General features: G+C 41.5%; 1 protein-coding gene across 1 annotated transcript; it reads right to left on the minus strand.

Moving 5' to 3' along the window:
* Nucleotides 1–7,190: 7,190 nt before the first annotated feature.
* LOC119559638 lies at nucleotides 7,191–11,717 on the minus strand. Its single transcript, XM_037872687.1, has 2 exons — nucleotides 11,663–11,717; nucleotides 7,191–7,740 (listed from the first exon to the last, which is right to left on the minus strand). The coding sequence occupies exon 2, from the start codon at nucleotides 7,607–7,609 to the stop codon at nucleotides 7,274–7,276; it is 336 nt and encodes a 111-aa protein (XP_037728615.1). The 5' UTR covers nucleotides 7,610–7,740; nucleotides 11,663–11,717; the 3' UTR covers nucleotides 7,191–7,273.
* Nucleotides 11,718–15,534: the final 3,817 nt, after the last annotated feature.

Here is a 15,534-nt window from a genome sequence, read left to right on the forward strand (position 1 = left end):
GGAAATGTTAGATAATTTTCTTGAAAATCGTACAGCCTACTCTGCGCTGGCGCGTACTTGAACCAGGGACCTTTCGAACCAGAGACAGACACCTTACCAATTGGTCCATCGCACAACGATTTTATCGGTAATAAACTAACCACGGATGTTGTCAAAATGACACAATTCCAACATGATTTTTTATTCAAATTTAAAAAAAAATTTAATAAGCCGAAATAAAAAAAAATTATAATTACCTTAGTCCATTTGACACTTGGATCAAAAACAAAAAGGGAAAGAATAATTGTTCTATCGACTGAGAGTGGCTTGCAAAACACAAGCAAAATATGCACGTCAACAGTTTTAAATAAAAAGAATCGGCAGAGAGATTACAGAGAGCTATAAGAAACAACACCAAAAGCAATTGAAAAGCTTGCACTATGCGTACAGAGATTTACAATAAAAGCTGCACAGGCTTAGGTGGAAATTTAGTTTTGTTAAATTGGCAATATTTAACAAACGACTAACACCAAAAATAGGCTTTGTTGAAAAAGGAGCCACCAGTACACCAAATATTTATAAAAAAAATTGACAAAATCACAAAGCACAAGATTAACATAACCGGATACAAGCGACGCTAAATCGATAAAACAAAATCACGTAAATATAATATATAAAGAAGTTTTACCTAATGGAAATATGTGTAACTGAAAGAAATACAATTTCTCGAAAGAAACAGTAACATTACGTCATTTTTGGATTCGAGTATTATGTAGATCATAGCTTAACATTGGAATGTGGTCTACCAACAAGTCGAAATTTTTGGCACATGATCTGGATGCAGCAAAGTACAAATAATTTAATTGGATTTGACTAAGAGTTGTATATATATATACATTATAGGGTTGTAAACGCTTCCTTCTGTTATATACTTTCCGACGAATCTAGTATACCCTTTTAATCGACGATTAAGAGGTATAAAAATAAGAAAAATTTAAGTGGTAAAAAAAATATTATTGTATATATAAGGCGCCAGAGGGTGTTATCATAATTAGTTTTTTTTTTAATTTGTGATCTCTTACAGTTATAAATTTCGTTTGGGTTTCAATAAATTGTTGGTTTAATGTTCCAGTACAAACTGCATTGTGACCATTAATCAAAGTATTGATTTATTTATTTGATGACTGCCAGTCCGGCAAAGACTTGGGCCCTGTTGCAGTCTCCATGTTGGTTTTCTTTTTTACCGCTTGCTCGGACCAAAACCTTAATTAAGCCGGCAGCAAAAAGCTGCCTTACATTGTTTGCTATTAAATATCTACGCACATTGATTGGGCTCTCCTAAGCCGTCCTGAGGCGCTATCTATTCGATATCTATTATCTGCGCGCTGCCGCCGAAGCTGGATGTGAAGCAGATATAAGAAGCAAGCGAGCGACACATGCATTTTTAACCACGAATAAAGCAGATCATTCGCAATCATTACTAAAGCGCTGTTTACCTATTCTACTACGGAATTTTACTTGGCCAAGTGGGGATGCAAACTAGTATCCACACATAATCTTGGTGACCCTCACGGTCGATTGCTGTTTTGTTTTGGGTATCTTGCGTTATCAGTTCACGACATAAATTTTTTGTGGAACAACGACTCTTTTTGTACGACCTTCAAAACCTTTGTCTTCGAACGAGCATCTGCCACGATTGAATTCATTAAGCCAGTTATTCACAGTGCTATAGGATGGTGCTTCATCGCCATACAAGTTCATCGATGCACTCTTGTCGTTATAATCCACGTCGAAAGTTATAAAAAAATGATTGCACGAAAAGGTTTACGAGTTAAATCCATTTTTCTGCCGAGATAAGTTTTTTGTAAATCGTCAATCGGTGTCAAACGTGTCAGCGACCACTGGTCACATATGAAACATACGCATTGAGCTTTTATCTATAAAAGTGATCTAGGCTAGAAACTTAAACAGCAGCCTGCGGATTTTAGTGCAGCGCAAGATAACCTTGAAGGGTTCGAATTGCAGCAGCTTGCATCTATCGCCCGTTTGGGATTTGGGAACATTTTTGTAATGGTAAAGGCTAGGCTTTCACGGCTCTCTGCTGGAGCCATGTTTTTAACAATGGTTGACCAGGAGTCTTGCATCCCAAACATTGAAAAGTTTCAGTACCTGCATGGATGCCTTTTTGATGCGGCAATGGGTACGATTCGTTCACTGGAACATGTCGAAAGCTATTTTCGGGATGGAAATGGCGGAGCGCAGCTTTGCCTTACGTCCCTTCAGTTCTGCAGTAGGGACGCGGTGACATGGCTCAAGGCAAAAAGCTTTTTTGGTGCCTAAAACGCTGTGCCGCTGTTGACGTCAGCAGAGCAGTCGGCGCAGCCGTAGAAGACTGCCCACGAAAACCATCGTGCAACAAAGAGAGGCAGATATTCGGATATTTGCCTCTCTTTCTTGTCTTATAATCAGCCTGCACTCCGCGCTCGCAGAGACAAATTTTGGCCGGTCCGCTATTTTTTTTTTGCGTCTCTCCGTAATGTTCGGCTAGCGACTAATATTTCGGCGGAAACATTTTCGTGGAGCAGCGACATGTGAATGCCCTAATATTTTAGGAGCATTATTGTGTATCGAAAATATACAACTTATATTGTTTTATAAAAGTAAATTATTTGATTATAGTAAAATTAAGTAATTTGGATTTACTTATAATGTTGTGTTTACTTATTATACATTTTTATTACAATATATTTTTTTAGTTTAGTTATAGAAAATTAGTCCGTTAAAATTGATTTCAATATTTAAAGCATTAGTAGTATTAGTATTAACATTTTTAAAAAATTCGTATTGTATTTTTTACTGAAGAAGTACAAATTATATAGTCGGATATATTTCGCCTTAGAAAGTGTACAAGTGCAGTGGCACGCGCCAACAGCGAAGAGAAAACAAAGGAAATCGAGTAAAGGGGTAAGAAGAAGACTTGGTGCATTCTTTTTGAGTGATTGAAAGGGAAGCATCCATTATAATTGTGCGCAGCAGAGTTACTTTAATCGTCTCTTTAAGTTAATATAATAAAGTCAGGTAAGTGCTACGTTAAGTTTAAGATGTTGTGCATTTATCTTAGTTTAAAGTATGTAAATGCAGAAAGTAAATGACGAAATGTTTTGTGGCAAAAAAAAATCCCGCAAAGGGTTTATACACAGCTCTAAAAGGTAAATATACAAATAAACAAGTAAAACGCATTCTTAATCATATCCCCATACATTTTTTAGGAGCGTTGGCCAAGGATTCGGATGACCCGGACAAAGGTTTAAGGAAAGCGATGACCAATGTAAAAAGCCAATAACGTAACATAAAACTAGGCTTACTATAATAATTGTCCTTTAACAGATAACCTAAATAACACTTTTTAATAAAATGAATTTAAAAGTAAATAAAATGTATGTATTTTAAATTCTTTATTTTCATAAGTGAAAACTCATGGAAAAATTCTGATTTTCCCAAGTGATTTCACTTGGGACGTGTCACTTGCAACTGATTTCACAAGTGAAAACTCATGGACAAATTCTGATTTTCACAAGTGATTTCACATGGGACGTGTCACCGGAACGTGACAGGCCATACGAAAAATGAGTATAAGGAACAAAATCCCGTTGGACTTAGAAAAATTTTCATTTGAATTTTCACTTGTGAAAATGCGGACATCCCATACAATTTTCTGTATGGAGCGTCACTTGTTCTTCACTTGTGCAAGAGGAAATGTCCTACGTGATTCCCAAGGTGATTCACAAGTGAAACTTTTTTTTTGGAACTGAAGGGGTGATATAAGCGACAATCTAAACTCTCATTTGCGGGCTTTGCAGACAATGGCGATTTCGGATGGCTTATCCACATCGTGAGCAGAAAGTTGAACCAGACGAAAATATGGAAAGAGAATCTTCTCAGCTTAGAATTGCCAGCATGGACAACAATGGCCTCACTGTTGAGAGACGAAATTCCGTATGATGGCAAACTTGGAATCGGCTATGATTACAACAGTTCTTAGCCTGCAGTTAGGTAGACAAAAACATAGCGCTTTAATCACCTCCATTAATACTCGCCCTTAACACATGTGTACTTATTGCAATTCCCCAGACTATTACATTTTGTAACAGCCAGGTTCGCATTTAGATTATAAGCCATCGCATGCTTACAAATCCGGTGTCGGAGATTCCGTTCTAGTTGCACAGTCGCAGGACGCAAGCTATCGCGACTCCGGCTAGCTCAAGTCAGGGCCGTGAGTCCCCGAACCCTGCCCACCGCACACATAACAATAAACATAACGTCGACTTCTTAAAGAAAATCAACATTATACAACACAGTAATATGCACATTCACGTTCAAATTATAAAAAAAAAACAAAACCACTTGCAACATTCTCATTTGGCTTCAATTGTTTTGGTCTCTCCGATGTCCCGGAGACCATGCATTGCCCTTCCGACCTTGCAGCCTGCTGCATTGTTTTTTTCCTTTCTTTTTATTATGCCCTTGCAGAGGGCATTATGATTTCAGTCAGAAGTTCGCAACGCAGTGAAGGAGACGTTTCCGACCCCATAACGTATATATATTCTTGATCAGCATCACTAGACGAGTCGATCTAGCCATGTCCGTCTGTCCGTCCGTTTCTACGCAAACTAGTCTCTCAGTTTTAAAGCTATTGGGCTGAAACTTTCCCAAAAGTCTTATTTCTTTTGCAGGTAGTGCAAGGGTATAATAACTTCATTGGACTTGACAAATATACTTTATAGCAGCGGTCGGCAGCGGCCTATCTAGTGATCATAGGGAAGTGTTCTGCCCATCCCCTGCTCGCTCACGTATAACGTAAATGTTCGTATGACTTCGGCATGGGTCTTCGGGCAAAACGTTAGGCTTCAGCGCGCTGCGCGCCAACTTCGTTTTTTTTACACTCACACTAATGAAAGGCAAACTTGTGATGGTATGTGTGTGCCGACCACTGCTTTATAGGGTTGTAAATGCTTCCTTCTACATGTTACATACTTTCTGACGAATCTAATATACCCTATTACTCTATGAGTAACGGGTATAAAAACAGGAAAAAACAAGGGAGAACGCTATAGTCGAGTACCTCGAATATTAGATACCCGTTACTCAGCTTAAGGGACCAAAGGGAAATGGAGATATGCAAGCAGCAAAGAGAGATTTAAGTGCGCCATCTACCGGCGGTAGACAGATTTAAGCGTTATGGGCGTTTAGAGAGGGCGTGGCAAATTTTTTTTTAGATCAATCGATAGGTATTGACGAAACCAATACATTTCAGTTAAAATTTTGTATCTAGCATACAAATTGTGGGCGCCACAGTGGGCGTTATAGTGGGCGTGGCATATTCGTTTAACAAAAATGCGCTGCGTACAAGGCTACGGAATCTAAATCTGAGATCCCGTTTCTCTATCTATGATAGTTTCCGAGATATCCACGTTCATACTTACGATTTTTTGAAGTTTGTGGGCGGTTTGTGGGCGTTAAAGTGGGCGTGGCACTCTGCTGAAACAAATTTGCGCTGCGCAGGAATCTCAGGAATCTGCATGCCCAATCCCAGTATTGTAGCTCTTATAGTTTCCGAGATCTCAGCGTTCATACGGAGAGATGGACAGACGGACAGACGGACATGGCTAGATCGACTCGGCTAGTGATCCTGATCAAGAATATATATACTTTATGGGGTCGGAAACGCTTCCTTCTGCCTGTTACATACTTTCCGACGAATCTAGTATACCCTTTTACTCAACGAGTAACGGGTATAATTAAGTGGTAAAATAAATATTGTTGTTTAAATATCTTTATTTCAGCGTTAGGGTGTTGTAAACATTGACATTTTTACTAAAACTAAATATAAGCCGCCGGAGGCTGGTATCAAATGAATATATGCATTAAATTCAATTTTTAATTTGTGAAATTTCGTTCGGCTTTCACTAAATTGTTGTTTGAATAGTTCCAGTAAACTGCATTGTGGCCTTTAATCAAGATATGGATTTATTTATTTGATGTCTGCCAATCCGGTTAAGACTTGGGATCTGTTGCAGTCTCCACGTTGGTTTTCTTTTTCTACCGCTTTTAATTTTTTTGCATTTCGGTTAATTAGTACAAGGATTAATGTATTAAAGGAACTAAAGTGGCAGAGTCATCTCGATTTCTGTTGAGTTCATTTTTGGTAAAATTTTTCAGGTGTGTTTTCATATTTTTATACCCGTTACTCGTAAAGTAAAAGATTCGTTGGAAAGTATGTTACAAGTAGAAGGAAGCTTTTCCGACCTTATAAAGTATGTCACTGTGGACGGCAGTCCACGTTGTGACGAAGCGCACCAGGAGGGTGTGCGATATATATACAAGAATAAATGAAAATCTACTGTAATCGTCCGATTGTTTCGAGTGATACATCAATCGAAAGGTATTGCAAAAACTAAAGGAATGGCAAGACCTAAAGAAAAAACAATTGGTTTGGGAGAAAGAGCGGTAAAGGTGTAAAAGTGAAAACTTAAAAAATATGATCTGTTTGGGCCGAGGGGATAAATTTCCCCCACTACTAACATACTAGTATTCTCACTTTAATACGTGAGAATGACACCTGTCAAAATCAGATGCTCCGTTCAAAAGCAAAAGTTCTCAATATGAAAATTTTATTTTGTTTGTCCCAAAACGTTATTTTAGACTCCTGAAAATTCTAAACGGTGTTAAACAGCTTAATATAAGAAACATTAGCTCTACCACTTTTGGAAAACTAGCTAGTTTGGCGAGAAAACAGCTATAAATAGCTTCATTTTGTAAACCCGTAACTTGTGATCTACTAAAGCAATAGGCTTGTGCTATATGTCGTTAGAAAGGTATTTTGAAATACTTGTCTAAATCTCATCGTTTAAAAATTATGGGCAAAATTTTGTTATTTAATTTTTTTTTTTAACGATTTCGGTTAAAACTTTAAGCCGAAACATTTTAGCTAAAAGCTTTAAAAAACCAATTAAGATAAATAAGGTTGTTTATGGGGAAGACAACAAATATGCCACCCTTATATTTATAATTAATAACGCACGAATAGGTTATATTAAAATGTATAGCGTTTATTCGGAGCGGCAGACGGACTGTGAATGTATAAAAAGCTTGGCTCCAAGATCTTCATATAGACATATGCAGGCTTACAAAGTAGTTGCTGAATAGATAAGCGACAGCTTTATGGGTATAAGAAAGAAGGCGAAAGATAAGCAGAGAGCTATGCAGGTGCCGTCGTACACCTATGCGCGCATGACTAGGCGCTGGCGATCTGCTCCGAACATACTCCCCCCGTTGGAAGAGGTAAGGTTCCAACTATCTCGGAATCGATGGGCAGAACGGCTAGCTTGGCGACGGCTCTCTTGATCAGACCCGTAGCTGTACGGACCATAGCTACTCTGATGACTCCGTCCCCGCCGGGTATGACTTCTTGGATGCACCCAAGCTGCCATCTCAAGGGTGGGACGTTGTCCTCCTTAAGCAAAACTATGCGTCCAACCTTGATGTTAGACGTTTCGACGCGCCACTTGCTCCTCTCTTGAAGTAGGGACAAATACTCGCCGCTCCACCTTTTCCAGAAATGTTGCTGCATCTGGGTAACCCGCTGCCATCTGCTGAGGCGGTCTTCGCGGAGATGAGTAATGCCAGGCTCAGGAAACTTAGTGTAGCTGGAACCCTTCAGGAAATGCGCCGGTGTTAGCACCTCAAGGCTTTCAGCATTTTCTGAAATTGGACAGAGTGGACGGGAGTTAAGGATGGCAGAAATCTCATATGCAAGAGTTCTTAATTCATCGATGGCTAAAATGGATGCACCGACGACTCTGTAGAAGTGAAATTTAGCTGACTTCACAGCGGCCTCCCATAAACCACCGAAGTGCGGGGCACGCGGAGGGATGAACTTCCAATCGATCCCATCAGCTAAACAGACGGAAGATATCGATGCTGTGTGCTGCTCGCTCAAAAAGAGCTCTTTCAGCTCGGCAAGCTCTCTCTTTGCACCGACAAAGTTTGTAGCATTGTCGCTCCAAATGGTACGCGGACTGCCTCTAAGGCTGATGAATCTCCTCAGCGCTGCGATGAAAGAATCCGTCGTAAGATCCTGGACCACTTCCAAATGAGCAGCCTTCGTGGAAAAACAGACAAAGACGGCGATATAGCACTTGTGGGGTGCCTTATTTCTGGCCTCTGCTTTATGATAGAATGGCCCACAATAGTCCACTCCTGTGGTATGAAACGCTGGATTAGGCTGCACTCTATTTGCGGGAAGGCTACCCATGACGTGCTCCCAAGTAACAGGCTTCATTCGGAAACATCGGACGCATTTGTTGATAACGCTGGCGACGAACTTGCGGCCTCCAATCGGCCAGTACCTTTGCCGTAATGCGGCAAGCAGCGCCTGCGATCCTCCATGCAAATATTTCTCATGATAATAAACGATGATCGCCTTGGTGACTGGATGATCCTTGGGCAACAGTATCGGATGCCTCGTGTCGTAGTCCAAGTTTGCGTTCTGAAGCCTTCCACCCACGCGAAGTAACCCATCGGAGCCGAGTATAGGTCTAAGCGAAACCAGCTTGCTTTTCTGTGGAAACGGCTTGCCCTGGCTAAGAGATCCATACTCCTTCGCCAAGTTAACCTGTTGGATGCTCCTCAGAAGAAGTACAGTTCCAGAGTTGATCTCCTCCACCGAAAGTCGACCTTTTAACGGCGCAGATTTGGCTCTGCAATTTGAAATAAATCGATAAATGTATGCAAATACGCGCTGCAACTTATCGAAAGAGTTGAGGAATTTGCAGTTTGATGAACTGTCTATGCAAACGGCCCCAATTAGAGCCACAGAACGGCGCTCTGGAAGATCCTTTACTGAGTCCAGCAGGGACGGCCAATTTGACGAGCTTTGCAGAAGGAATGGAGGCCCGTTAGCCCAAAGGGAATGTTCCAACAATTCTCTTGGGGTACATCCTCGCGATACGACGTCTGCCGGGTTCAAGTTTGTAGGAACGTGATGCCAGGACATGCCTTTCGTCATCTCCTGAATTTTCGCGATTCTGTTTGATACGAAAACGTTAAACTCCCTCGGAGGTTGCCGAATCCACGCCAACACAATGGACGAGTCCGACCAGCAATGAAAGGTGCAATCGAAATCTATGGCTTCCTTGGCGTTTACGATTAGCTCAGCCAATAAAAGCGCTGCGGAAAGTTCTAATCTTGGAATTGTTAAGGCCTTCAATGGAGCTACCCTTGACTTGGCACATAGCAGATGGACTTTCGATTCTCCATTGGTCTCCGATCGCAAGTATAGACACGCTCCATAAGCTGACATGCTAGCATCGCAGAATCCATACAACTCAACGGAAGCCCTTGGTTGCAGTACGAATCGTGGGAATTTTAAGTTCTGTACGACCGATAACTGTGAGGTCAACTCCCCCCATGACGAAAGAATGGGCTCTGGCAGTGCATCATCCCAGTCCACGTTCGCACTCCATAGAGATTGCGGAAAAATCTTAGATTTTGTGATAATAGGAGTTATTAAACCGAGTGGATCATAGAATTTGGCAATCGTCGACAATGCAACCCGCTTAGTGGGTCGTTGATTGGTTGGCAGTTGAGAAAAATGAAATAGGAGATGATCAGAAGATGGATCCCAGACTAGTCCCAATGCCTTGGCGACATCCGATCCATCGTGAAATTTGATTAGCTGCTCCTTGTCGCATTCAGACTCTCCCTTCAGGGCTTCTGACTCATTCGAACACCATTTCCGAATTGGAAAGTGACCTCGCGACAGTAGTTCCCTCACCTGACGACGAATTTCTCTCACCTCCTCAACTGAGTCCCCACCAGATATTAAATCATCCACATAGAAATCTCTACGAACAATTTTTGCTCCAATAGGAAATGATTTCTCCTCATCGTAAGCGAGTTGATGCATGGCTCTTATAGCCAAGAAGGCAGCTGGCTTGGTTCCATAAGTCACCGTGTTCAATTTAAAAACACTCAACTCTTCCGTGGAGCTTTCTCTCCAAACGATGCACTGCAAGAAATCATCCGGGTACGAAACACGCACGCAACGGTACATCTTGCAGATATCTCCACAAAGGGCTACTTTAAAAAATCGAAAGCGAAGCAGTATATTAAAGATTTTTTGTTGAATTGTTGGTCCTGCCAGAAGTAAGTCGTTCAGAGAGCTACCAGAAGTTGTTTTGGCAGATCCATCAAAAACGACACGAAGCTTCGTACTCGTGCTCTCCTGCTTATGTACGCAATGGTGGGGCAAAAAGAATTGTGTTTCTGGCGGTTCCTTAGTTACAAGAGACATGTGACCTAGATCGATATACTCCCTCAAAAATGCTGAATACTGTGCTTTCAGGGCTGGGTTTCTATCTAATTTAGCTTCCAAACTCTTGAAACGACGACGAGCCAAGCAATAAGAATCACCTAAAGATTCGAATCCGGAAGTGGTCAAGAGACGAACAGAGTATTGGCCGTTTCCAAGTCGAATGCAATTTTCAGTAAAAAGTTGCTCACATCGCAAGTCTTCCGACAACAAAGATGGCTTAGACGAAGTGAAGTCCTCAATTTCCCAAAATCGCTTTACAATGGCGGAAAGTGTGTCATCGGAATGATCAGCTGGGTCCTTGATGCTGGCTTGTAAAACCGACTTATGAGTTGGCATGTTCGATGATAACCCTCCAGAGACTATCCAACCAAGCTTGGTGTTCTGAAGAGTTGGCAAAGCCCTATCCAAATGAATTTGTCCCATAGAAATTATTTCGAAAAACAACCCAGCGCCGAGTAAAAGGTCAATTCGTTGTGATTGATTGAAATTAGGGTCAGCGAGTGAAATGTTTTGCGGTATCCTCCACGATGTTGCATTTATATTGAAATGGGGTTGATAATCAGTAATACTGTGAGTCACAACCGCTGTGAATGCCGCACGATAGCTTGCATCCCGTGATTGCACAAGAATATCGACAGTCTTATCAGAGATCATGGAAGATTCTCCTATCCCAGAAATCGACGTTTGCGATCTTCTATGATTCAAGTTTAGTTGGCTAGCTAAGCGAGAGGTTATGAAGTTTAGCTGGGAGGCCGAATCTAAAATTGCTCGGCAAGGCATGAATGCTCCAATTCTATTTCTAACGTAGATAATAGCAGTTGGAAGCAACACGTAGTCGATCGGCAAAATATTTAAGGTTTTGGGTGGAGGGCTTGGTATATGATGATCAGGATGCGATGATGTATGCGAACATGATACTAATGCTGATGAAGTAGATGGTAATGGCTGAGAGCTCGAGGATGGATCGCCTGATGGAGATGAAAATGAGGTTGATGTTGCGGATGGGTCATGGTTCATGTGTAATAATGAATGATGCTTCATGCGACAATACTTGCAGTGAGTCGACTTGCATTGCTGCAAACTATGCCCCTTGCGCAAACAGTTGAGGCAGAGGTGCAACTTCTTTGCTTCTCTATATCGAAGATTCGGACTCAAATTTAAAAATCGAGAACACTTTGGCAAATAATGATCCCGTGCATCGCAAAATAGGCATGTCAAATGATTTGAGTTAGTAGCAGAAGCAATAAGTGTATTTTGGTTATATTTGTGCAAGTTTTTTCCCACCTGCTGGCCTGGTGTTTGAGTTACCAAGGCTTGATCCAAGTTTTCCATCATCCTGCACCTCTTTTCCAAAAACGATTCCATAGCATCCCAGGTAGACAGCTCAGTGATTGACAAATCCTCTTCCCATTTTTCCCGCGTCCTCTGATCCAGTTTCCGAGTGACGATGTGAATTAAAAGTCCATCCAAAATTTGTTGCGTATTGGCCAGGGTTCGAATTGCTCGCAGATGCGAATTCATGCAATCGCTCAGCTCCCGAAGACCCTTCGAAGATCCCTTCTCGACACCCTTTAAACCGAATATTGCCTGTACATGTGCCTGAAAGTGTAAAACTTTATTATCAAATCGATTAACCAGCAAATTCATAGCCTTTTTAAAATTCGCATTCGAGGGTTCGAGCGAGCGTATGGTTTCCAGAGCCACGCCGCCCAAACTCGAACGCAAATATTGTAATTTTTCAATGTCGCTTAGCTCATCATCATTTCCGATGACCGTAGTGAAAGTCGCAAGAAAATCCGGCCACTCAGAGTAGGATCCATGAAAACGAGCAATTTCCAAATTTGGCAACCGAGGCTTCCTAGATCGAAAAGAAAGATCCGCATTATTAGTGATGTCAATAGATGTTGAATTTGCAGCGGTTGAAGCCGGCAATTGTGACTTGCGATGAGCCGCCAAGCCTCGGTTTAGTTTCGCCTTCACATCCATGAAGACTTCAGCAAATTCAATCCGATGGTCGCTTGAGATCTCTGCAAAATCCAGTCTTTCCAACGATGTCTGCGCAGAATCAAATGCCTGGTTTAAAGAATTGATCCATTCCATTCGCGCCAGCAAATCAGCTTCGTCAAACTGATTAACCGCATCAGCGTTTAAATAACATTTCATCGAGCTCATTTGCCGCAAAATAGATTGGGCTTTGACTCGGTAGTAGTCGACGTCACTTGTGGATTCATTTTGAGCCCGAACCGAGTTTTCCGTATCAGACATTTTTCAATTACGAGAATGGAAAAAAATGAAATGAAAATGAAATAAAATAAAATGTCCGACCGCGTTAGAGGCACAAAATACCGTATACCCTTTGCCGCGAAAACGTGAAGGTTAACAAGCGTCGCCGAGATGCAACGGAACCTTTATCTTGGTTGTTGTTGTTCTTGTCGATAAATTGCCTGCCTAGCAACAGCGGATTATGTAACTGGCAAACGAATGTATGTATGGCTATATGTACATATATATATGTAATATGCGCTATTAACAAAGATTAAATGCAATTCACTTTGTTAAGAATTATTTGCACAACACAGTTTTGGTGTTTTTCACAGCGCAAAATGTACAAAAAATCCAACGGCCGGCTGTGCACTTTTATATGCACATATGTATGTATGTATGTATGTTTGTGACCGAATGCACGAAAACGACAGCGAAACAAAGCGTTTGTTTAAACTATATTAAACAATCGCGAGACCGAGTTGCAGACTCCGATAAAAACTGCTATCACGTCGGGGTCACCAAATGTTTATGGGGAAGACAACAAATATGCCACCCTTATATTTATAATTAATAACGCACGAATAGGTTATATTAAAATGTATAGCGTTTATTCGGAGCGGCAGACGGACTGTGAATGTATAAAAAGCTTGGCTCCAAGATCTTCATATAGACATATGCAGGCTTACAAAGTAGTTGCTGAATAGATAAGCGACAGCTTTATGGGTATAAGAAAGAAGGCGAAAGATAAGCAGAGAGCTATGCAGGTGCCGTCGTACACCTATGCGCGCATGACTAGGCGCTGGCGATCTGCTCCGAACAAAGGTATTTTTGTATTATACAACCTTCCAAGCAAATTACTCACTTAGTTTAAAAGCAATACATAAAGAGTCCTCAATTTTATTTGGGCACTTTATTAGTAACGTTATGCTTGCCATACCAATGATAACTGCTCACGCCAAAAGGGCGTTTAATTTCTGGAGGCAGTGTCGAGCGGCAGTTTTCTCCTGATGTTTACATATCCTTCGCTCGCACTGCCCTCTGCTCTCCATCTCTCCCCTAAGTCTTCGCTCCGCTCTGCAGTGCTTTAGTTGGGCTAGGCTGCAGTTATATTTTCCAAGAGAAACAATAAACACCCACGCACGTCGCGCAACAATCTGAAAATACTCCCATGTTTTACATACCTTCGTTCTTGGGACTTTCTTCTCTTTCAGCAATCAAGCCACCCCCACTTCAACATTTTTGGTCCAGTCGAAGCCGGATTTCATAATCCTTGGATTTTCCTCTCCTAAAGTTTCCTCAGTTTTTTTCCCAGCAGCAACGGTGGCTTGAACCGCTTCAGATAAATTCCACTTCCAGCCAGTTTTTCGAACCCTATATCGACTAACTTTCTGTATGACATATTGTCTGAATCCTTATGGCTGAATCAAGGGCTCACAATAACTGTTCCTTCCAAACAAACACAATTAAAGTCCGAAAGTCTTTTCAAAAATTGTTATTGAATTATGCTATCCGACAGTGTGACCGTATATTTTTCGGACTTCGATTGGTTCCTAAATTTCAATTAGTTTCTAGTCCGATTCCGTTTTTTCAATTCTGAATTAAAATTTTAAATTATTTACTGTCATGACATCATTAGCAAAATCCGCTTAAGTCCAATTTGAGATCACAGCTGACTGTCTGATCCACTTTGAGGCCACTGTGGACGCTCCAGGTGCTCCTACCCCAACCTTAACCGACTGAAAAATCCTTCGCGATCATTTAAATTCCTTGTGGCAAACGGTAAAGGCAGCAAATGAAATATTCTCCGATTGCGTACAAAACCGTACTGAAACACAAGTATTACCAAACGTCTATGAAATGTTTGCCGCGCAGCTCATGAAAGAAATCCATCCAGTTACTCCTTCCCAAAATTCCACGTCTTTTGGCTGTCGGCTCCCTTCTATCGACACAGATGTTTTCTCTGGCGATTATCGTCGCTGGCCGACTTTCCGGGACCTTCTCACGGCGATATACGAGTACATAAAGAAACCGAGTCTAACGCCCGTTGAAAAATTTTTCCGCTTAAATTCAAAAACTAGTGGCGAACCTCATTGCAGGTGAAAAGTCACTTGAAAACTCTCTTAAAAGTGCAATCCATAGCACAGGAGTCTAAATCAGCCTTAAAGGAACTTCAACGCACTATTCAAGGTTGCTTAACATCCTTACAAATTTCCGGCATTAATATTGAGAATTGGGACCCTGTCCTTGTTTATATGTGAAATTCCTAAGTGTCTTGAGCTTGGTTGATCGATTCCGAGATTCCACAAGCGCTCACAACTCACAACTGATCGGCATCACACTTTGTTGCATCGAAACAGTTGATCTACTACTACGCTTGTTCCATCCAACTTAATTCCACGCACAATGTTGACCTATTCAGCGTAAGTTTCGGGAGCACATGAACCTTCCAAGTTATCCGCTCTGTACCACGTATAAAAAGTCCCTCCTTCGAATAATTCATCCGAATATTGGGTTCAATATCCCGCCTTGGATTGCAGACGTACGCGAGGTACCAATGCCGAGTCTGCCAAAAGATCCATCCTCTGCGGAATTGCCACCACCTTCAGGATGTACATAATCCATAAGTACTGCTCCATTTTTTGGCCCACAATCATTCCAAAGACTCTTGCCGCAGTGGTAATCACTGCCACAAGTAGGGAAACGGCCACCACACTCTCCTACATACGGACGACCGATCTTCGCTTCCATCATGCTCCTGAGCCTACTATCATGAGGTTCTTGCTACGGGTGTCCTTGCAAGCTCGTTCGCACTGCTCTGCGCTCTCCCTCTCTAACTCTCCCCTTCGTGTCCGCTCTGGAGCGCTTTAGTTAAGCTAGGCTTAAGGAGTTATATTTTCCAAGTATTACAATAAACA

This window comes from Drosophila subpulchrella, unplaced genomic scaffold (genome assembly GCF_014743375.2).
Source record: "Drosophila subpulchrella strain 33 F10 #4 breed RU33 unplaced genomic scaffold, RU_Dsub_v1.1 Primary Assembly Seq27, whole genome shotgun sequence".
NCBI classification, from domain to species: Eukaryota; Metazoa; Arthropoda; class Insecta; order Diptera; family Drosophilidae; genus Drosophila; species Drosophila subpulchrella.

Bases quoted from the DNA above. Each gene is read 5' to 3' on its own strand.
- LOC119559638 (XM_037872687.1), bottom strand. From the start codon at position 7,609: ATGCAGCAACATTTCTGGAAAAGGTGGAGCGGCGAGTATTTGTCCCTA.